The 24288-nt window shown below is 40.0% G+C and overlaps 2 protein-coding genes across 2 annotated transcripts; both read left to right on the top strand.

The window, feature by feature from the left end:
- The first annotated feature begins 5114 nt into the window (after window positions 1-5114).
- LOC139471474 (dentin matrix acidic phosphoprotein 1-like) lies at window positions 5115-6026 on the top strand. Its single transcript, XM_071253834.1, has one exon. It carries the CDS (start codon window positions 5115-5117, stop codon window positions 6024-6026), a length of 912 nt encoding a protein of 303 aa, XP_071109935.1.
- Window positions 6027-17014: 10988 nt separating this feature from the next.
- On the top strand, window positions 17015-22735 carry LOC139471148 (A disintegrin and metalloproteinase with thrombospondin motifs gon-1-like). Its single transcript, XM_071253412.1, has 5 exons — window positions 17015-17324; window positions 20461-20750; window positions 21490-21660; window positions 22027-22171; window positions 22648-22735. Exons 1-5 carry the CDS (start codon window positions 17015-17017, stop codon window positions 22692-22694), a joined length of 963 nt encoding a protein of 320 aa, XP_071109513.1. The 3' UTR covers window positions 22695-22735.
- Window positions 22736-24288: the final 1553 nt, after the last annotated feature.

Raw genomic sequence — 24288 nt, forward strand, 5'->3', positions numbered from 1 at the left:
TTGGTCTCTGGTACAATGGAACGGAATGACATTTTGTCCACATTTTAACATTGTTAGGATACACCCATACAGAGCTCTCATCCGTGAAAATAACACTGTTCCAGCCAAAGTTTTCATGCGCCAAACACCACTCTACACGTCTTTCTTGTGTTCTTGTTTCAAGAGCGGAGAGGCAATTCCATTTTTTCCCCATCCAAGTTCAATCAAATTTCTTCTTACTGTAGATTTGGATACATTTACTGTCCCTCTATTTACCATTTCATGTTTGATATTTGAGATACTCGCCCTTCTGTTTTTAGAAGCCAAAATACTCAGTCTCACACGATCACCAAACACCAGTTTTTGAGGTCTCCCCGCTCCTTTTCTGTGCTCAGTTCCTGAACCATTCTCAATATTCTTCTTCACTCTATACACTGTAGAAAGAGGAGTATCTGTGCTCTTTGCAAATGTAGTAGCATCAGTGATGCCTTCATCATGAAGCTGTAGAATCAACCTTCTTTTCTCCTCTGCACTAATTTCTGACATATATCAGCAAAAGTCGTCTGCTCCATAATCAAGGGAGATAACTCTAATTTGCAAGTTCTAAAATTGAAGAAGAGTTGCTTCCCTTTGACCGTACCTCAATTTTAAACACGTGTCATTATTGATATTTTATGTATGCTTCCTTGAATATGACATTATAATTCACAATAATTTTTAAGCGGACTATATGTGCATGTTTGTAGCAGAGACAGATTGTTACCTCCCACACACCCCTCCCCCAACACACCCAAAGACCAGACCCACGACCATCAAGCGGTGATTAAATAGGTAACAGGTATATTTCAATGTTAGCTTATGGACATATAAAATGATAATTATCTCTAACTTTGGGCATATGAAATATGTATTAAGATAACTTATGAATAATGTTTGGTCGCTCATCGTGTTCGCCATATGTACATCTATTGTCCTTATTCCGGTTTATAAAGAGTATTATTGAACAAAGCTTTTAATACCAAATAGATATACCTCTCGCCATAACAACTGAGAACCTCTTAATGTTTGTTTGGTAAACTTCAGATGAACTCTTTCAACAGCTGGTGCTTCCATAAACCCCCAATTCTCACATCCATTAATTAGTATTAGTGATTTTAATGTCGTTGATATTGGTGAACTGGAGATATATAGGGATATTGGAGGTAAGTACAGGGCTATATTTTCAATGATATATCAACATTGATGCCCCATTTGTCACAGTATTGTTTAAGCAAATTCAGTCCACTTTGCAAACCGCAAACATATTCGCAAACAATACCATAGGCGCATAGTAACAACAATAAAAGAATGTAGGAAACAGTCATTCCAAGATCCTGGCACACAGATAAATCATTGTGTTGGATGCACAGTGAGATCAATACATCATTGAACAATTTAGCAAAAACTGGTGTATGTAAAACTACACGTACCGATCTTGTTGTAAATCGGACTCGTAAACAAATTGGAGTGTCAGTGGTGTGAATCAGATGATACAGTTCTTTCCTCTAAAGGGATGATTCTGTTTCTAGAAGTGGTCTTTTATTAAAATAATGGAATTCCAATGTTAAGGGTAAACTATTTCGATTGATAAGAAATATGTATCAAAATGTTAAGTCTTGTATCTCATTAAATGAAGGTTTTACTAACTGTTCTGATTGTATATTTAGTGTCCGCCAGGTTTTGCATTTCTCTTTTCTGGTACGCAAATGATATTGTGGATATCACTTTGAAGATGCAATTTACTTTTTCTACACCTGTCAAAAGTACTATACTATAAGAAACACTATGTATTTCTACACACATGGGCATGATGTAAAAACGATATTACATGGCAGTACGTCAGTCAGCAGTTCTACAAACATAACTATTCTTTAATCAATTCACGATTTCTTTGCCAAAATCAAAAGATTTGAGTAGCTTAATTTTATGCATGTAGTAATGGAAAACTGCATTATTATATTTTACAGACACCACTTGCTTCAATGTACTGGCTTCATGTATTTCATTTGAACAATTCGTATATTTATGTTCAGCACTATCTCATATATAAACGGGGGGCACGGGTTGCCCAGTCGTCTAAGGCGCCGCGACTCGCTGTGCAGAGTTGCGTCCCTTGGGCACGCCAGAAACCTATGATTGTGGGTTCGAATCCCGGTTCGCCCCGATTATGTTATTAGGTTTGTCAGCACCATACCCGTGCTCGTGGGTTTCACCGAAGTGGTAAACGTCTGAGACCTGCATTACTTCGGGCTTTCCTCCCACATTAAGCTAACACGCCGCGATATAAATGGAATACTGCGGCGTTAAACCCAACTCACTCACTCACTCATATATAAACAGCTGTTGTTAAGTTATAACCTGGAGAGGTATTTACATAAGAAAGTTGTGCTTGTTTACCGATCCAGATTTCTTTTGAAATAAAAATATGTTCAAACCAAATAAAAAATTTGATTCATGGGAGAGAATGGCCATTGATGTTTAGAGATAGGTCTTCTTCAAATATTGATGCTATTATTTACCGACGATATGTTTGATGGTACAATAGTATGTTTGCACAGGAGGTTGGATAGGTTATCTAAATATTGTAATAAATGGCAGCTAAATTAAATGTGGAAGATACTAAAATAATGGTATTTAGAAAGACAGGTAGGCTAAGGAAATACGAAAAGTTTTATTTTGATGAAGACAGATTAGAAATCGTATCAACTTGTTAGTATTTGGGTATCAATGTTTCAAGCTCAGGTTCGTGGTATGTTACTCAGACAGTTCTCTCTGATCAGACTTTGAAGGTTATCAGAGGGCTATTATGCATAACTTTATTAATCTGCCATAGGAAAATGAATTGCACATATTTGATGCAAATGTTGTGCCAGTTTTAATATATGGTACTTAAGTACTGTCATGTGTCACCAGCTGTATCATGTGTTCGTGACAAGTTCTGGAAATATATTTTACACTTGGGTAGAACTTTACCGGAAATAGTAGCTAGAGGTGAGTTGGGGCGTTTTCTCTTCAGGTTAATCAGTATGTCAGGATAACAATGTATTTGGTAAGGATGTTGTATCAGCAGGGTCATATGTGTATTTTGTTAAAAATATCTTTTGAGTACCAGCATCATATGGCTGAGGTGGACGTACTTTTTGGTCACTATAGGTTTGTAAAAATAATTATGGCTTTGGTTATGTATGGCTATATCAGTAAATTCTTTTCTAGCTTTAAAGACAAATGTGTCGCCATAGATAATCAAGTTTGGTTTGAAAATATTGCTCATTTTGTTAAACTTGAACTGTACAGAAATATGAAGTCCTATTGAGAATTTATTTGCTGATTGTTACATGCCAGCCTATCGTATTGCATGATCTATTCATTGAAGAAGGGAGAAAGCTGGATTTAGTACGTTATGAAAGATTGTGTCCATTGAAGGATTTACGTTCACTTTGTGTGAGTTCATTTGCGTATGAACCCTCACAGTATGAGCGTTGGAGCTTCCGATGACGTTCATGTCCTGTTTGGCCATCACTCTATGAAGGTTCATACGCCAATGAGCTCACATAAAGTTGAAGTCAATTCTTATAATTTGTATATCACTATTTTGCACCTGGAATGACATAGGCCTACATCAAAACACAATTTTATTTAGTATGTGTGGCTTCATGTTGGCACTGAAAACCATACAATTACTAGCTGTATCGCGGAATAAAAGAGGTCCTCAAACAGAGAGGTGACGTGAGAGTATGTATGCGCAACTTGCTGTACAGGAACATCTGGTGTAGTTTGTTTGCTACAAATGTATTCATTTAATAATTGACTCACTTTGTGTGAGTTCATTGGAGTATGAACCTTCATAGAGTGAGGGCCAAACTGTATGAACGTCGGAGCTTGCATGGAAATGTTAAACATCATTTTTCAAATTGTCCATATGTTTATTATATTCGTCACAATGCACGTTTAAGTGACTCCTTCTGACCAAAGACATCCCTGTGAGATATTCGTGTGACACAGCTACCCCTATGCCCAATCCTCCGATGCCTATAAAATAAATCATGAAAAAACACCAATAAAATCTTTTCATTGGGTACCCGAAATGAATTCAATTCGTAACCTAGTACGACATAACTATTGTCGTCACTGATATGAACCGTTAAATTAACAAGCTGGGTGATACAGACCAGCGATGGTTGGGAAGCTGATTCAACACTATTTAATTCAACACTATTTCGCTGGAAGGGTTGAAATGTACAGATACTATTTACATCAGTCTTCAAGCGCAATCGTTAGTTGCAAAGTACCAAAGGTTTGGCTTTCTTTTACCAGTGACTAAAGGGAAATGAATCCAGTCCGACCCCAAGAGATGACAGTTAAATGTGTTGGCATTGTATTGGTAACTGGTGCAGTTGAATGAGGTCATAGTTACACATTGACGGCAACAGCTCTTGATACTGCCATACAAGAATCTGCCAAGGATTGAATGTGTGGTGAAAAGTCCTTTGTACACCGTCCATCGATCTCCATACACTTCACAGCCTTGAAATAGAAATAAATGTTGAAACAGTCATCAGTATACATGTACATCGCATACAGCACACAATTAGCATGTTTAAACAATGAGGATTACATAATCTTGGTGAGTGAGTGAGGTTATCACCGCTTTAACATTTGTGTAGTTATATCATGACGTGTCAGATAGGTAGGCCCGATTTGACGCAGATCTTAGACGTGTATCACTTTATTAAAACACTCGAGCAGGATATGATACTCTCAAACCTAGAGTGAGTGAGTGAATATAGTTTTACACCGCTTTTAGCAATACTCCAGCAATATCACGGCGGGTGACTCCAGGCATGGCTCCACACACTGTACCCATGTCGGGAATGGAACCCGGGTCCTCGGCTTGACGAGCGAAGGCTTTAACCACTAGGCTACCCCCTACACACCGTCAAACTAAGAAACATGATTCGTACGGATCTGGAATGTGAGCCCATTTCTAAAAAGTGGTTATCTCATGGCTATGAAAGGTACGACAGCTTGTAAAACTGTGGATCATTGAAAAGGAAACAAAACATAATAACTTGTAAAACCGCAGTTGTAGTAACGAGATGTCATTGTATATCAGTTTTGACTTACGCTTGATACAGGAGCATGACAGCAGGAGCCACACAGCAGGAGCTAGATGGCAGGAGCCAGACAGCAGGAGCCAGACAGGAAGAGCCAGACAGCAGGAGCAAGACAGCAGGAGCCAACAGCAGGAGCCACACGGCAGGAGCCAGACGGCAGGAGCCAGACAGCAGGAGCCAGAAAGCAGGAGCCAGACAGCAGGAGCCAGACAGCAGGAGCCAGACAGCAGAACCAGACAGCAGGAGCCAGACAGCAGGAGCCAGACAGCAGGAGCCAGACAGGAAGAGCCAGATAGCAGGAGCAAGACAGCAGGAGCCAGACAGCAGGAGCCATACAGGAGGAGCCAGACAGCAGGAGCCAGACAGCAGGAGCCAGACGGCAGGAGCCAGACGGCAGGAGCCAGACAGCAGGAGCCACACAGCAGGAGCCAGACGGCAGGAGCCAGACAGCAGGAGCAAGACAGCAGGAGCCAGACAGGAAGAGCCAGACAGCAGGAGCAAGACGGCATGAGCCGACAGCAGGAGCCACACAGCAGGAGCCAGACGGCAGGAGACAGACAGCAGGAGCAAGACAGCAGGAGCCAGACAGCAGGAGCCAGACAGCAGGAGCAAGACAGCAGGAGCCGACAGCAGGAGCCAGACGGCAGGAGCCAGACAGCAGGAGCCAGACAGCAGGAGCCAGACAGCAGGAGCCACACAGCAGGAGCTAGACAGCAGGAGCCAGACAGGAAGAGCCAGACAGCAGGAGCCACACAGCAGGGGTTAGAGAGCAGGAGCCATACAGCAGAACCGGACAGCAGAAGCCAGAAAACAGGAGCCAGACAGCAGGAGCCATACAGCAGCAGCCAGATAGCAGAACCAGACAGCAGGAGTCAGAAGGCAGGGGTCAGATAGCAGGAGCCAGAAAACAGGAGCCATACAGCAGGAGCCAGATAGCAGAACCAGACAGGAGCCAGATAGCAGGAGCCAGAAAACAGGAACCAAACAGGAAGAGCCATTCAGCAGAACCAGACAGCATGAGCCAGAAAAGAGGAGCCGGACAGTACAGCCAACGTCACAGCAGGAGCCAGACAACAGGAGCCAGTAAACAGGAGCCGGTAAACAGGAGTCGGACAGCAGGAGCCACACAGCAGGAGCCAGAAAACAGGAGCCAGCCACACAGCAGGAGCCAGCCACATAGCAGGAGTCAGACAGCAGGAACCAGAAGGCAGGATCCAGACAGCAGGAGCTAGACAGGAGCCAGACAGCAGGAGCTAGAAAGCAGGGGCCAGAAAGCATGTGCCAGACAGCATGAGCCAGACAACAGGAGCCACACAGCAGAAGCCAGACAGAAGGACCCAGAAAACACAGTCAGACAGCAGAAACCAGACAGCAGGAGCCAGACAGTAGGAGGCAGACAGCAGGAGCCAGAAAACAGGAGCCAGAAAGTAGGAGCCAGACAGCAGGAGCCAGAATGAGCCAGACAGGAACCCGACCGCAGGAACTAGATAGGAAAGGCAGGAAGCAGGAGCCAGACAGCAGGAGCCACACAGCGGGAGCCAGGCAGCAGGAACTACACAGGAGGAGTCAGACAGCAGGAGCCAGACAGCTGGAGCCAGAAAGCAGGACCAACCATCCGTGCAATGGGGTATACAATGCCACGCCATCGGCCTCACAGTCACATAGTCTGAACACAGGAATCTCATTGGAATTGGGTCTCACATCGAGCATAAAGTACTTTCGAGCTATTCTGACCCTGCACCCACATAGGGAAATGAAATACAAAACGATTAACTCACCAACGTTTTAATCAATTGCACCTACTAAGTAGGATGTGTTTTAACCAATCGCCTGTTCGCGAAAACCTGGTGTCACGACTATTTGATCGTGATCCATAAACGCATGCCCATGATGTAGTCGGAATCGTACAACCGACTCTGATTTTAGAGATTTCTATTAGATATGGAAAGGGTTTCGTCGCTTTATTTATATTCGTTAGGCTTTTCCTAACCCTCACCATTTGGGCATTACTGTACCCATCAAAACACATGACAAATACGGAAGAGAATTTATGGATGTCAACTTCTATATAATGAGGAATACAAAGTTTCGGAGTATATACGTACTCCTTCATCAGGTGAATAAATGCTATGAGTCAGAGAACATCTATATGTACCTGTAAGAACAACAAAGGTAGTAAGATAACAAAGGTGGAAAACTTGGAAAGGGAAGCCATCAGATAATCGGCGCTGATAGGTGATCAGCAATTGACAAAAGCAGACCAACGCTAAACTTAGAAGACACACACATAAACAGACGAGGTACAACTGCCGAGGAACAGACAAATAAATCCCCACAACTAACTTTCTGATTTATTAATGTGTGTGGTTTAATGTGTAAAGTAATTAATCCTGACTTTATCCAGTTCAGCAAATCATCAAAAACGCCATTCTCCTGTCTGAGACTAAATTGGATGACTATGACGCCTTAGATATAATGAACTACACAGCCAACACTTAGAACAGATCAACTGACACAAGATCAGGAGGATTAGCAATCCTAGTGGAGAATACTATCAACATGTATGTCTCACACAGCCCATTTAACAGTGACTGTTTACTTCTAGTCAAGATACCATCTGAGATACTGCTATCTGAGTATGGTTTAGTACTTGGTGTGGCATGCATCCCTCCTGGGGGATCATCCTACCATAACCATGTGTGTTTTAATGATATAGGAGCTGAGATATGTAGGTATGATTCTGATTTTTATGTTGTAATGTTACGAGATTATTATGCCAGGACAAGAAAGAGTGTGACTTTACTTCTGTAGAAAGATTTGTTTGTTGTTCAGCCGCACTCATGATCAGTAATTTTCCAGCTGTATGACGACTGACTGTAAAATCGAACCTTCCCGTTTGTCGCCTTTTACCTCAAACACGGGTTGCTGAAGACCTAATCTACCCCGGATCTTCACAGGTCTCTCTCTGGCATTGGAGATGAATTCTAGTATATCTTCAAAATTAAATATTTCAATGAACAAAGACACTATTCAAAAAGACCGAATATGTTACAACTCTAGCAGTTATTTAACTGCCATAAGATATCTGTCCAAAGAAACTATGTAAAATAAAAATGAAATTTTAAAATTCCCGGTTAATCTCTATCCACCGCAATGTGAAATACTGTTTGTACCTCATATGCCGATGTACCCGGCCTGAGAGAATTAGTGTTGTTCTGTTCTGTTTTGTTCTGTTCTGTAACATGCAATAGGTGTTCAGGCTAATGTTGGAGTAAGTATGTACTCCGAAATATTGTGTTAATAAAGAAGATGACATCCATAAATTCTCTTCCTTATGTGTATCACTTCTACTTGTCCTTCAAAGACTTCACATGATAAATAGCTAACTACAGAACAAAGAGACAAGACATTATTAGCCGGGTGTGTTTCCGCTACGTAAATATCATACTGTATACAAGAAATTAAAAAAATGTATTTACAAAACGGAAACACATGAGGGGAATTATCTCTTTAACTTGTAATGTAATTCTTAAAATAATGAAGTTGATTGGTTTGGTTTGTTGTTTAACGCCGTGTTCGGTAATATTCCAGTTTTCTGACGGCGGTCTGTAAATAATCGAGTCTGGACCAGACAATCCAGCGATTGACATCATGAGCATGAGCAAAAATGAAGACGTTAAAGATGTAATTTCACTAAATGAAGAAACATTAAGTAACCGAGTATGAACATAATAGTCGAATTTATCAAATACCGCTGAAGGATTTGTAGCCATGTTTGTCTACAACAACCCCTATCTAAGCATTTAGGAATGTAAGTGTATTGAGAAAAAAGGCATTGCATCGTTGTATGAAGCTTGAACGTAGTTCTTCCTAGGCAACCTCTGTTGCACATTTACTGGATCCTCATACTGAGTTGAGGATTGGTTTATAGCGCCGATAGTACTATCCATTAAATAAACTAATTTATTACCGACCTCCTGAGTTAACAAACTGTAGAATGTAACACAGATGGAGGTTTTGTCCTACCTGGAGAGACAGTAGCTGCCTTGGATGCCGCGTCGGGGTTGTCATAATCTGTGTATGATGGCAATTATTGAACAATATACTTGGAAGACGAAGTTAATATTTTCAATTTGAGCCAGGACATTGTGAACATGTACAGATGTATAAATTTCATATTCAACGGATCACTTCCAGAAAGTTAAAGCACTAATGCCACGCCAATGACAAATGTACAAAATGCCTAAATGATTAGTTTATGTCATCTTATCTCAATACAAATTAAAATACATTATGAAATGCTACACATAAATCGCCAGTTGAAAAATGTAATTTCCAACCCAAATATCTAAATACTAATGATGATTTCCCATCGAATTTATAAATGACTTGTTGAAAATGTAAAGTTATCATTATCAATGTAATCATTTTGATTCACAACGATCACGCTTTATATTTCCATTTACACCCCTTAATTAATTAGGTATATTCCAACATGTTTTACCATGGACACAGACCGCACGACCCCAACGATTTTCGAGACATTGGTTGGTGGAAACGCAGGTCTTCATTGAGCAAGCACCTGCTAAAGGCTATGCAAAAGTCAAATAGTATAAGTGCAATGTTTTATTTCAGTCATAACCACACAATTCAAATATTTTTGCAGCATTTTTACTAACCTGCAAATGAATATAATTATCCTGAAAAGAACTTTCACTAGACATTATAGTTTTTTTGTTTGTTGTTTGCAATATACCAGCTATATGAAGGCGTTCTGTAAATAATCGAGTTTGGACCACACGACCCCGCTAGTCGCCTCTTACAACAAAGCATAGTCGCCTTTTATGGCAAGCATGGGTTCGGGAAGACCTGTTCTTCCCCGGATCATTACGGGTCACTAAATATTATATGAAACCTTACATTAAATATAGCACCATAAGCATTTCTCATTGCAAGAATATAAAAAAATAACAAATATAACATACCATCTGATCTTTTCCTTTTCGAAACACAATGTAACCCTCCGTCTCCTGTCGTTCCAAGGAACTAGTCAGCTGTCGGCATGTCAGAGTTTTAATGTCGTATGCAACAGCCTGAGAGGAGCCTCTTTCCATGCAGTTGATTTTGCACAAGTTGATACCAATAGGATGGTTCAATGTTTGTATGCAGGAAACACTTGCAAGGAACAAAGGCACTAGGAATGGCAGAAACATCTTCTGAGGCACTCGTTGCTTCCACATGGACAGATGCATATTCTGGTGAGAACACTGCGGTGTGCTTATAAATGCTACATCGTCACGTGAGTCAATATATTGATCTAGTGTGGTTTGGAGTAAAACAATCGTGTCTCTATTGATGTCTTTGTATAAAAACTATTACTCATTATTACTGTTGGAATGTTGCTGAGTGCGGCGTTAGACAGCAAACAGAGACACAGAGTACATAATGCCGCCGTACATAGCTTGTATGTTGCACAGTGCAGCGTAAAACAACCCAAATAACAACACAGAGTACATCTTGCTATCATGCTTTTAATTAGAGTATTACAGTGGGGGTCTGGAGGTCAGTCCCTGCGACTTGGGACCCCTGAAGATCCGGGGTGGAATAGGTCTTTAGCAACCCACTCTTGCTGTAAAAGGCGACTTGGCTTGTCGTAGGTGGCGGCTAACGGGCTCGGGTGGTCGGGCTCGATGACTTGGTTGATGCATGTCATCGTTCCCAATTGCGTGGATTTTAGCGAAAAACATAATTGTCCCTCGAATGGCTTGAAAATAACAATTATGCTTCAGACTGTTGAATAAAGGAGAGATTGTCTTTACACCAAAAATGCATTGTTGCAAGATCTTTGGTTTTTAATAAAAATAGACTGGTTGGTTGGTTTGTTGTTCAACGCCGCACTCAGCTATATCCCAGCAATAGGACGGTGGTCTGTAAATAATCGAATCTGGACCACATAGGGCCTGTATCGCTCACCTGGATATTTAAGCAATCATGACAAAATATACATTTGCATTGTACAGCAAATTTTTCGTAATTTTGACTATGTCAAATGTAGCATAAACATAAACATCTGAACCGTTTCAATGTTATGATGCATTATAAATCATATCAAAGGCATCACTCTCTTCCTAACAGACTAATGTATACATTGTATCTGTTTATTATAGGGTGGGGATAATATCGGTTTGCATTTTATGGTCAAGGTTCTAACTACTTGGGAGTGCTCGACAGATGAACAGAAGGGCCAGTCCTGGTAGCATATGTGTATTCCTCTCATTAGAATCTCTTTTGTACATATGGTTATTGACCCGTGAAGATCTGGGATAGAAGAGGCCTTCAGCAAGCAACGCTTGCTGTAAAAGGCGACCCTGCTTGCCATCAGAGGCGACTAACGCGTGCTCATGATACTAATAACTGGATTGTCTGGTCCAGACCGCCGCCATATAGCTTGAATATTGCTGAGGTCGGCGTAAAACAAAACACAACCAAACGACAACCGGACAATGTGCTTATTGTGAATCAATTAAAAAAATCCAAAGGAACCAGTCAATCATACGATTCTTATGAATCACTATCACTACTGATAAGGTAAATATATTACAGACATTTGTGCAGAAAAATGTAAAGAGACAAATGAACGTTAATGCGTTGTTCCATTGTGCATTTAACCTGTTCTTGATATCGTAATTTGCATGAATTATTGTTAATATGGCATTAGCAATAAGTATTATTATTTGTGCGATGTATGATAATGGACAAAATGTTTTGGAAAGCTGTTATTGTGTTCATCAAGGAGGCAGATTGTATTTGATAAAGTCAGAGGATTAGATTTTATACAACATTACGGTGATGACATTTGTATCCGAGGATGTGTTGAATATTAATTACATGTTTATTAACATTATTGAGGACAATTACGTGACAATTCCGGTTTCATTCTGTGAACACTGAGGCACAAAATCAATTAGTGTTTCATAATGGTGTATATGTATTAATATAGCAAAAAATGGAAAATAAAGTGATCAAGTTGCAAATGTCAATGTGTTTATGAATGTTGGCAGCTAAATATACTTATATATATTAAGTACTGGATTAAGCTTTTGCGAATGGGGGCGGTCGGGTAGCCTTGTGGTGAAAGCGTTCGCTCCTCACGCAGATGACCCGAGTTCGATTCCCGACATAGGTACAATGTGTGAAGCCCATTTCTGGTGTCCCCCGCCGTGATAGTGCTGGAATATTGCTAAAAGCGGCGTAAAACCATACTCACTCGCTCACTTTTGCGAATGAAAGCAAGTCGATACCCGGTACAAAGTTATGTTCTGCTTTAAGTATTAGATGAGAATGGAAAAGTCACTTGGGCATCGTAGGTAAGACTAATGATTTTCTATAGCGTTTTTGCGTATGAGTGGTTATTCCAAGATGTTGGTGATAAGACCATGTTTTGTCTGCATTTAAAAGACGTTTAAGATATATCTATTTCCATTCATGCCACTACAGTTGCCACCACTAGAGTCGTCTACGTTTTAGTGCATCGTGTTGATATAAAATCTCTTCGAATCATACATAACAGTACTCAGCAACAAACGATTAGTTAGGGCAATGTGGACATTTCGTATATCTCTTTCGAGTCAACATTATTCGTAAGATGTCATTGTTAAATATACCTCATACAGAATATATATGTATAGAATGTGACCTTCATGTAGTAGGGGACGAATACCATGCATTTTTTTTATATGTAAGAAATATATTCACGTGAGAAATAGTTTTTTACCTTCTGTGACATTATTGTACTACGCTTGATAGCTTATATTTGTGTAAATTATTTAAAATAATATCGTCAAGATGTAACTCTCTGGACATGTGGCCTAAAGTGTAATTTATCTAACACCTGCACTATGGGCCATATGGCCTGTACTACGAAATAAACTTCATTGATTGATAGGACAAAGGTGTATATATTGCAGGGCGATTTGCTGATTGCTAGGATATAACTAGGATAATCTTGATTTTTCAACGCCATATCCATGCCTCACTATTCCTCCAACATTAAGCTGACTCGACTTGGTGTAATTGAAGTCATGTTCAAAGCGTCTTTAAACCCACCTCACTCACTCTAGTACGTAATACGTCTACAGAAATATACTTAAGGAGAGGAACACTTTCAAATAAAAGTCAAAATCAGGCCTCCACAAAGACTAAAAAAATAATGAAATAGAACGATAACCCATTATATTGATTTCCTATTCGTAATTGCTATCCAATTCATGTCCTCATAAACATTAGTTATAGACACGGTTTAAGACTTGACATCGTGAATACAAGAACCAAAGTTGCCAGGTAAATAATAACTGCTGTTAATGTTCAATCACTGTGAAACAAAATGCGTTTTGTTTTCTTTTCATATTTTAGTTATTAAAGCAGTTTCTGTAATAGAGTAGTAATAACTATCGACCATGTAAAATTCTAATTTCCATCGATCTCATTAAACCTAACCGAAAGTGCCCTGAAGGAGGAAGATAATTTTAAAAACTTTTATATAATCTCATTAAACTAGTATAGTTTGCTGACACTTATGATATTATTATATATAATTGACAGCAAAGCAAATTTCGTTTTACGCTACAGTTGCACCTAAGGTTGAATTACATTAACAAGACTTAAACATCTCTGTATAATACATGCATGTGTAAGTTACTTGCACTATACTTGATGACACGTGAAGATCCGGGGTAGAATAGATCTCCAGCATCCCATGCTTGCCGTAAAAGGTGACGGTGCTTATCGTAAGAGGCGACTGACGGGATCGGGTGGTCAGGTTCGCTGACTTGGTTGATGCATGTCATTGTATCCAGGCCCGTGAAGATCCGGGGTAGAATAGGTCTTCAGCAACCAATGCTTGCCGTAAAAGGCGATTATGATTGTCGTAAAAGGCGACTAACATGATCTGGTGGTCAGGCTCGTTGACTTTGGTTGATGCATGTCATCGATCCCAATTGCGTGGATCGATGCTCATGTTATCAATCACTGGATTGTCTGGTCCAGACTCCATTATTTACAGACCACCGCCATATAGCTGTAATGTTGCTGAGTGCGGCGTTAAACAACAAACAAACAAATACTATAATTGACATAACTTCAACACTGTTTTGATCGAGGAGTCGCATTCGGACTTTTTGTTGTCACGAAATGCATGCATGACCGAGTGTGTTCATTATCCATAATAATTTGTCACAAGTGTGCGTGGTCGGCTCGTAGTAAGCATACTGTGGCTAGGTAGGGTATTCATATTAAACAGCGGACTGGTATCTCAGTGGGCTAGCACTATAAAATGGAGACTAGTCCGAACTGGTACAAGCAGCCATACACACACACGCGCGCATGTACGCCGCTATATTAGAGCAATAATATTGGACACAACATTAAAACCCCATTTTAACTGACATCACCTGCAAATTGTAAGATAGTCAATTACAAAATGCCTCTGAAAAATGTCCACTAAGATGTACCTCTTTCATTGTCTGGAAGTGTTGTATTGAGCCCATTTGGTACACAGAAAACAGGTTTTCTGATACAGCAACACATGGGTAATGTGGCAGATGTCCATGGTATGTCATTGGTTATGTGTATAACGGGCCATGCGTAGCCTTGTAGGTAAATCGTTCGCTCGTTTAGGTCAGGATTCGATTACCTATCCGGGTACAAAGTGCCCGACCCGTGACGATCCGGGGTAGAATAGGTCTTCAGCAACCCATTCTTGCCGTAAAAGGCGACTATGCTTGTCGTAAGAGGCGACTAACGGGGTCGGGTGGTCAGGCTCGCTGACTTGGTTGATGCATGTCTGTGCATCGATGCCCATGAAGTCAATCACTGGACTGTCTGGTCCAGACTCGATTTTACAGACCGCCGTAATGTAGCTAGACTAAACAAACAAACAAACAAACAAACAAACAAACAAACGTCATTAGATATTATCGTCTTGGATCAGAGTTAAGCACTGACCCTAGACTGACCAAAACAAATTTCATTTATAAGTTTCAATGCCTTCCAAATCTCGACATGACCGTTTCAACTTCTTGTTAAAAAATTAGTTGGTGGGTTAGTTACACATATGCAGTATTTCGGGGATATTATGACTAAAACATGTCATATTTTGCAATTGAATTAATAAGGACAGTACACAACTGTAACAGATGAACGATTGTCTTTTAATACTAGTCGGAGAGACCTGAAAAGATTTAACTGTAAACACGACGTTACGAGTGGGTAGGTGGTGGAGTGAGTGAGTGAGTGTGTGAGTGAGGGGATGGTTGAGTGAGTAGCGATCATGTGAATTTAACGCCGCTTGGAACAGTGTTTCAGTCATATGACAGTGTGTCAGTTTGATGAGGTTGAGCGAGGCAACCAAAATTAATCCAGATCTTTCCACTGGTGCAACTCACGAAACTGTGCTTGTGCTGAGAAACCTAGAAACCTAGAAACGTAACCAGGACGAATCTGGGATTCGATCAGTGTTGCTGAGATGTCTTAGGATCGCATCGAATTAGACGACCTTATACGACCAGTTCCCCCATGACCCTGTTTGGAAACAGAAGCTAAAGATGTCCCAGTTAATTTACTGCGTCGATCCCTGGTGTTCATTTGATATATTATGTGGGCATCTAATTTTTTCTCCATTGAATATCAAATCTCAATTATATCGTTTTCTCCATTAAATATCAAATCCCGATAATATATCACTCGAATACAGTTCAAACCAGCATTTAACCCATCTCACTCATACACTCGCTATGTTGGTTATCTTAGCGAACTTAAACAAAGGATAAACAAGGTCACATATCAGGAACTACTTTCAAGCTCTAAAAACCGATGAAGCTTGTTCAATAAACTAGTGACGTATGTTTCCAATAAGTTTAGATATAGGGTCTGTATGCATGTTTCTGAAGCGTGTTCGTTATAAACGTAGTTTACTGTAGTCCAAAAACTAACCACAGGAATAAGGCTCAACGTACCCGGATGGCTTCTATACTTTATTATCATATTTTTTCATCTCTCATTAATCCCATTTTACTGTAAAAGCCTTCAACCCAGTGTCTTCGGGTGTCCATGACGTCATGTGAAATTGATTGCAAAGTTTGAATGACTTTCGTTAACATTATAAGTCAATTAAGCTGAATTGGTTTTCTCTGACTCTTGTGGCCGTCAAGACGGGTGACCGTTTTCTCATTTTTCCTAGGCCGTTTTTGACCTTGACCGTTTTCTCCGTCTCCGTCTATATTGAGCCAGACATAGATAAATGTCATTTTAAACACCCATGTACCTCGATTCATGCTCCCCTTGCAAAACAACATGAAAAAGATCTGATACATTTAGCTTAAACATCTCCTTGCATTGATACTGACTAAAATATATTGTGACATACTACGCGACTAAAATGATGTCTTGAATGTGATTTGACTCGCGTCACTGTCCCCAAGGAACAACCCAACTGAAAGCACTTCACCATGTAGAATCGGATTAAACAACTTAAATTCTACATGAGCTACATTCATAGGGCGTCTGTTATTCTAAATACTCGGTTAAATAGGGGATCGTACGTCGGAATGGTTGAGAGTTAGTAGAAGCCCCAGGAGGATAAAGTGTCAGGTAAACTATAAATGTTAATGTCCCAGCTGCCCATAAAAATATATTTAGAAAACACTAGCACCCTGACAAAAGGAAATTTTATACCACAGCTTCTCTGGGACTATTTTCAATGATGTATTCATTACTTGTAAAAGGTGATATTGTATCAGTCAACAGATCAAATAAAATAAAATGATAACATCGGTTCTCGGCAAATAAGAAACACATACTCAGACACTAGTATTCCACGCTACGAAATGGATGTTGTAGGATCGGTGTTACTGCTGCTGGAGTTGAGCACGACCGTGGGGGTCAAAGTGTACATGTTTAAAGAACAGCTACAGTGTAGGGACACCGTGTCAGACTACCGACGTCTTCATGTTTGGAAAGGCCTGGAAATATTACATTGTTTGAGAACATGCTTAGATGGTCAGTTCTGTTTGTCTGCGTACTTTGAACGTGAGAATGTGACGTGTATTACAAATGGATTTGCAATTCCTGATGGAGAAAGCACTGATGTCACGACGCATGCCCCTGGATTCAGTCTATACACCCTGACAGGCAAAGGTATAGTTTTCTACTTTTACTAAAATACTAATGAAAATGTCTCCGTACATCGTCAGTACGTCACAGGTTTGTATACACTACGTTCTTCCATCACCGTCAGTGAACTGGGAGGCAAATGGAGCTATACCTCTCAGCTGATCACATGTTTCATTTTCAGTTGAAAATGTCTTAAATTTGCGATATTATAGAAAAAAATGAACTGTACTAACGCTTTGTAAAACAAAATAGTACAACGTGGTTTTATTTTATATAATAACATTTGATTAAAACTTTTCATACTTATATAATTTGGCATAATACACAACTTCTGATTGGTATCTCAGACATTTTATCTTTGAAAATCAATTTATTTACGCTTAGGGAAAATTTTACAACATTTCAAACATGGTAGGGGTCATTCTCTCACTGTATTGAAACAATATCTTTTTGCAATAAATTAACCTGCCACAAATAACTTTTTGCAAACTGTTGGAGGAATGAGTTATGGTTAAATGGACATAATCACGTTCAACAACATTTATCTTTTAATTTTTCATATAAAAACAGAACACCTCAGTAGAGTATATCTTGCCCCTCAGTTTACATACAGCTTTGTGCTGTACTAGTCAATATCTTGAGAATTTGGTATCAATGCTATATTACAGGATGCACAAGACCCGTGAAGATCCGGGGTAGAATAGGTCTTCAGCAACCCATGCTTGCCGCAAAAAGCGACTATGCTTGTCGTAAGAGGCGACTAACGGGATCGGGTTGTCAGGCTCGCTGATTTGTTTGATGCATGTCATCGAATCCCAATTGCGTGGATCGATGCTCATGACATCAATCACTGGATTGTCTGGTCCAGACTCAATTATTTACAGACCACTGTCATATAGCTGGAATATTGCTGAGTGCGGTGTAAAACAACAAACAAACAAATGCACGATGAATATTGTCGACGTAATCGAGTCATCGCTGGACCCAGGTCTTGGCTTGAGTCGTTGCCTTAAAATAGCACCTACACGGCGTGGATTCATGGATGAACGTTGCTTTTACATATCCCTAGATATTGACGCTGGTTTCCATTTTACGTCGCTCTATATCTCCCAGTATTACTCCCAGAATGTCCGTAGAACAAGGTTCGAATCCTGGTTCACGCCCCGATTATGTATCTAGGTTTTCAGTACTACAACCGAACAATTTACTTCCAGTTCTATTTGTTAATAATATTTGCTTATTCGAACAATTCTCATAAGGTTAAGAGTGCTCAACAATGATAATGCTGATAAAAGGATTCGCGTTTGTTCGAGACATCATTATGAGCATTCAACTTCGGTGCCAGGGTTGCCAAAAATGAGTAGGTTCTTTTTTTAATCATTTTTTTTTAACCATAAGTTTGAAGTATTATCAATGCAACAGAACGAAGCTTTGCTTCATTGCTTTTAACTTCTTATGTAGAACGTAAGAACTGTTCGAGCAAGGACAATGTCGACATCACGGTAATAGAGCTCATTAATGTGTGTATATTCTGAAATAGGCATTGACGTACTTATCACCAAATTTTTACATGTAACGTCTCTATGATTAGTTCCTGGCTTTAAATTGTTTTGGTGAAGATTTGTAAGACATCAAGGTCTGAATGCAAAGGAGGTGTTTTTCCGTTTTGGCATGTTATGTTTACAATCTTTTAACGACTGATACTTTTTCTATACTTTACTATGCTTTTTTGCCACATTGGTGTTTCTATGTGTAATTGTTGATCAACATTGACAGCCTTGTTCGTTTAGTTTTGTGAAACGATTGGTGAAATATTTTGGAAATTTTATAACACCTTAGAAGATACAACAGACTCAGAATTTACTAAGGACATTTATCTGTTCTTTACTGCAACAAATTTCATGTTAATGCATTGATGCTGATTTGGAAACAGAATTAAATTAAACTTACTTGTATCATACGCACAGCAACTGCAAAGTGGCTGTCTCTTTTGCCGTAGGCGGCACCGTGACAGTAACATAAATAGGTAACACCATAGACAATCTCTGCTTCAAGACAAAGACACCTGAAAGACAATGTAAAACTGGCTTAATCTAAAATGGGTTCATCCTTGTTACGTAATATGAATTACATTTTAGTTATTTTTCCTTTTTTTCTTGATTATTTTAAGAAATATGTTTTTGCACGAATGTAACATTCTCTTGTATGGTGTGATTGTGTACCCATTTTCCAAGGCACACGGATGTTCGACGTTTTGGATATTTTAGCATGCATTGGAGGTATTGTATACGTACCATATTGTATTTTATATATGCAATCCTGCAGGTGGGTAACTTCGATCACATAAGATCCTAGGGGTTTCAAACTGCATTCTACATCCGCGATCGATATGGCATGAAAACCGTGGTCGATGAAAATGACTAAGGGGATGTGCTGAACGCCTCTTCTGCAGTCGATTTTCTACATTCAATGGACATTTGTAGAAGGTTAACCACTGCTACCAGCGATGGCGATTTCGCTCTGAGGTTTCATTGTGGGCTCACCTGATTGAAAGTCAAGTCATAGCGCGTTGTCCATCGTTACATTGTACATTTATTTCATTTCCTCTGTTACTACAAGACCAATGGAGCTGACACTTGCTACGAATGATCCCAATTTTGGTGTCTCAAAAAAGCTGCTCACAAAGTTCGGATCCGACCTTTCACATGGAAATGCCATGCTTGCCTAGTACACAACCATTTGTACATGCAAGATTATTTATTTTTACAAACAGGAAGTATGTGACGTGCTGCATAGCATATTTTGCTGCATAGTTTGATTTTTTTACCCAAACACGACTTTGGATTCATAATGCCCCATTTTTCTTGTGTTACTGCATGTTCAACATCTTCAAAACTACAACTGTTATGAATGACTCCAGCTAAGCCGTCTCCAAACTTTGCACACAAAATTCCAATCCATTAAATAATGGCATTATATCAATACAGTTTCAAACAGCTTGAGTTATAACCCCTCCTAAGGATTAGACAAAGTCGGGGTCACTTTCACGTATGAGTCACTATAAAACCACTTACACAGAAGGTGTAGATTGTCAGTATTTAGGAACAGGTGAGAGACTTTAGAGTGACCTGTAAATCTTGCTTATTTTGTCATTCTGCAGTGGTCAACTACCCATCCACATGTTCTGAAGTTAAGGCTCAACTGAACGTGACCTCCGACGGGGAGTATTGGCTGTACCCTAGGTCCTCCACCATGTACAACAACAGAGCCAGAGTCTACTGCAACGGCATGAACACTACCACTCCGACCGAGTACGTGTCTCTGGCCACTGTCAATGTCGGTGTATACCCACGCAAACAGAACCGAGGGTGCAGAGGGGAAAGCAATAGTGTTCCAGGACCAGGGAGACCTGGAATAACACGATTCTACAAAATCCGTATTAGACCAGAGGTAAACAATGTTCATGGTGCTATTTTATACATGGTGTTAAGTCCAGGGTATCTCAAGGGACTGATAATGTTATTGATTCCTTATGGCTTGAATGCTTACTCACACTATCGCCATGACTCGCCGAGCGTGAATAGAGACTCTTACCCGAGTGTCTTTTGATATCAAAGACGTTAAATCGAATCGATATATTTATAATCAAAAGACAATGGTAAGATTCTATGTATCATCCAAAATCATTCTGCCAACATGTTTAGCTTGTAACAGTAACAACAAATGCCAGGGGTGTTAAGAGTAAAGCTATCCAGCTTCAGGAAGTGGAAGAGAGATGTCGTTTGATTGTGACGCCATAGTACCAATGATGTCACAATGGCCTTAGACTACATCTAGTCTCTGAAATGAACATATCGTACAGAAAATAACAGTTGCTCAGTTATCTTAATAAAAATATAATAAAAAGGGAGCCCAGTGATTCTCTTCATTTTCAGATAAGTAATCTAGACTTGCCAAACATTAGACTTGCATGGGCTGTATTTGATTTATATTTGTATCAGGGTCTGTAATACAGACTACAATGGCCTGCACTCACTCACTCAAGCTATCAGTGTTTCTTATCATGTAAACAAGTTATAACTAGTATTTAAAAACGTTGTCAGATATCAGAACACATTCAACACCATCTTTGTACCTAAACAAGGGTGTTAGGATACAACTTTTCTTAGTCTGTACATTACTATCCCAGACGATGACAGTGGTTCTAGACGACTTCACCTTCGCAACTTGGGAAGAAAACCGTCATGGTTACGCAGAAGCCTTGGACTGCTACAACAACTACTACGGTTCGGCTCCTTGTGGGCCTGTCGGGACGTTCAGAGTGGACACGCGAGGGACTGGCTTGGTCGTCGACCTCAATGTGAGCTTACATTTAGCAATTGACGTAATGTTGTGAGCCCTGGTCATTCGAGAACGTAATAGTTCCCAAAACCTATTTGTCACCAGTGGGATATACAGTCAAACATAATCTTTACGAATGTTTAAAGAATTTCATTCGATTGTTGCTTAAAAAACGTTGTTTGATTAATTGTTTTATTATCAATTATACTGTGAAGACACTGATCGTTTATATTGTGGGGATTCTGGGATAGAGTAGGCCCTCAGTAACCTTTATTTCGTTAGAGGCGATTCAAACGGATCCCCTAACCTTCTGGTCAAACGCACCTGCATTCTCGTGCCACCAAAAGTTTTTAAACTCACATCATTTAAATGACTTCTATCACAGGCAAAATGGAAAGGGTTCGACTGGCGTCCATACACCAGTGTGACGCGCTCGGAAGGGGGCGCTGTGATCGATCTGCTGTGTGGGGGATGGTGTGGAGGCTGTGTACCGGCCCAGAGTCTCCGCCTCTACTACAACCACAACGACCGTGAGTACTCCACAACCAGGGCGGGTGTAACTTGAACAGCATGTGGTATGAGTAGTGAGTTGTTTAGTACCCGTGGTTATACTGTAAGTGGCACGAGTTGTTTATCGTGGTGCTGTTTATTATCAATGGTTGTACTGTAAGTGGCACGAGTTGTTTATCGTGGTGCTGTTTATTATCAATGGTTGTACTGTATGTGGCACGAGTTATTTATCGTGGTGCTGTTTATTATCAATGGTTGTACTGTAAGTGGCACGAGTTATTTATCGTGGTGCTGTTTATTATCAATGGTTGTACTGTATGTGGCACGAGTTATTTATTGTGGTGCTGTTTATTATCAATGGTTGTACTGTATGTGGCACGAGTTGTTTATCGTGGTGCTGTTTTTCATCAATGGTTATACCTTAACCTTAACATGGTGCCATTCGTTTCATGCAGTCACAAATATCTCACTGAATATGTACAATGTTTATTTTCAGTGCTTGTTGACGGAAACGCTGTACCCACGGAGTTTGGCATCTACTGAAGATCGGTCGATATATTGATGCAGAATATCATGAATATCACGGATAACAACTTCTTTATTGTCTCACCTGATGAAGGGACAAAAAGTATCCCTAAAATGCTCTGCATATATAAAACAAAGTTTTACATAATATTCCTTGTCCATCCATTCCTTGTCCATCCAAATATTCCATATTTGTAGATTTAACCTAGAAATCGTTAAGCAGATAACTAAATAGTGAAATCTGTAAATAACCACACACGATCAATTAGGAGATAAACATACTGTGTTTTCAATGTAGAGCTTAGTTACCTGTAGATTTAACCACGCTAAATTGAATTTGGAACCGAACGCGCGAACCTAGCTTTTTTCTGCACGAAATGTATTGTCACACATCCTTTGAATATTGTAGTAACCGCATCTGTGCATTTTGTAACCTGTACTTGTAGATATAATTATTTAAATATGCCTACCGACAATGACTGAAAATGGTACTATTCTATGAATATTAGCTTCCGCGGTGATGCGGCCGTCAAACCAGCTGTTTCAATCAGAGGGGGTTTATTGTGATTTAATAACCTCTAATTGACCAATCAGAATCGAATAAATTCCAAATTCATTGTAGAATGAATAATTTACAAATCATATTGACACACGCAGGATTAGGTTTAAAATCGAAAAGTGTCAATCATGCAGCAGCAGCAGCAACATATATCAGGCCTATGACACACGTCAGTGCAGTCAGGAATGTCGAGAATGTGTTACATCTGAAAGTATTGATTGAGGCACGTGCTTCATCCTTGAATCCAGGAAACAGTTTCGATGGGAGTCTGACAGGTTGCTGGGGAAGCAGGTAAGTCGCAGGCCGGGTCGTCGAAGGACTCGAATGTTGTATAGGTAGTGTCAACTTTCTAGAAACTGTAACCTCGGAAAACGGCTAGAACGATGTAGTCTATGCCAGTGTCAATATACAATATACAAAGGCGGATAACTCTCAAATGATGTTGTTGTCGCATACCGATAATAACAACAATCTAGAAACACCAGCACTTAACATTTTACGTGGGCTTCAAATAGCTGCTACTAAATCACCAGAAATAAACTTCCGCTATATACTGCCACAAAACACAAGAAATATTACCACATATTGTATGGACTCTGACGTCAATTTGGACACCTTCAAACGGTTGTATTTCCTTAACGACCCCCTACAGATTTTTCGGATTGGGTATCTATCGTCTTAGAATTTGGAGCGCTTTCCAACGACATTAGTCTACATGTACATTGTTTGTGTTTCGTTTTGGGAGTAAACGTACATATTTTTTGTAGCACTTTGCAGTGACCAAATGTCTTGAAATCTTTTGGAAACATTGAAAGGGTTACATTGGCTATGCAACTATGTTAAACTATATCAACCTAACTAACTCACTACTCATCCCGCCATGGATGTTGTTTTTGTGTTAGTATAACGTAGACGTTAATACCCTTTTAGTGTGACATGCAGAAGTCAGTACCGTCATTGTGTTATTTATATCCACTTCATTCAGAGACGGGGGCACGGGTGGCCCAGTCGTCTAAGGTTCCGCGGTTCGCTGTGCAGAGTTGCGTCCCTTGG

Source organism: Haliotis cracherodii, unplaced genomic scaffold (assembly GCF_022045235.1).
Source record: "Haliotis cracherodii isolate W230 unplaced genomic scaffold, xgHalCrac1.p SCAF_22, whole genome shotgun sequence".
In the NCBI taxonomy this organism is placed as follows: domain Eukaryota; kingdom Metazoa; phylum Mollusca; class Gastropoda; order Lepetellida; family Haliotidae; genus Haliotis; species Haliotis cracherodii.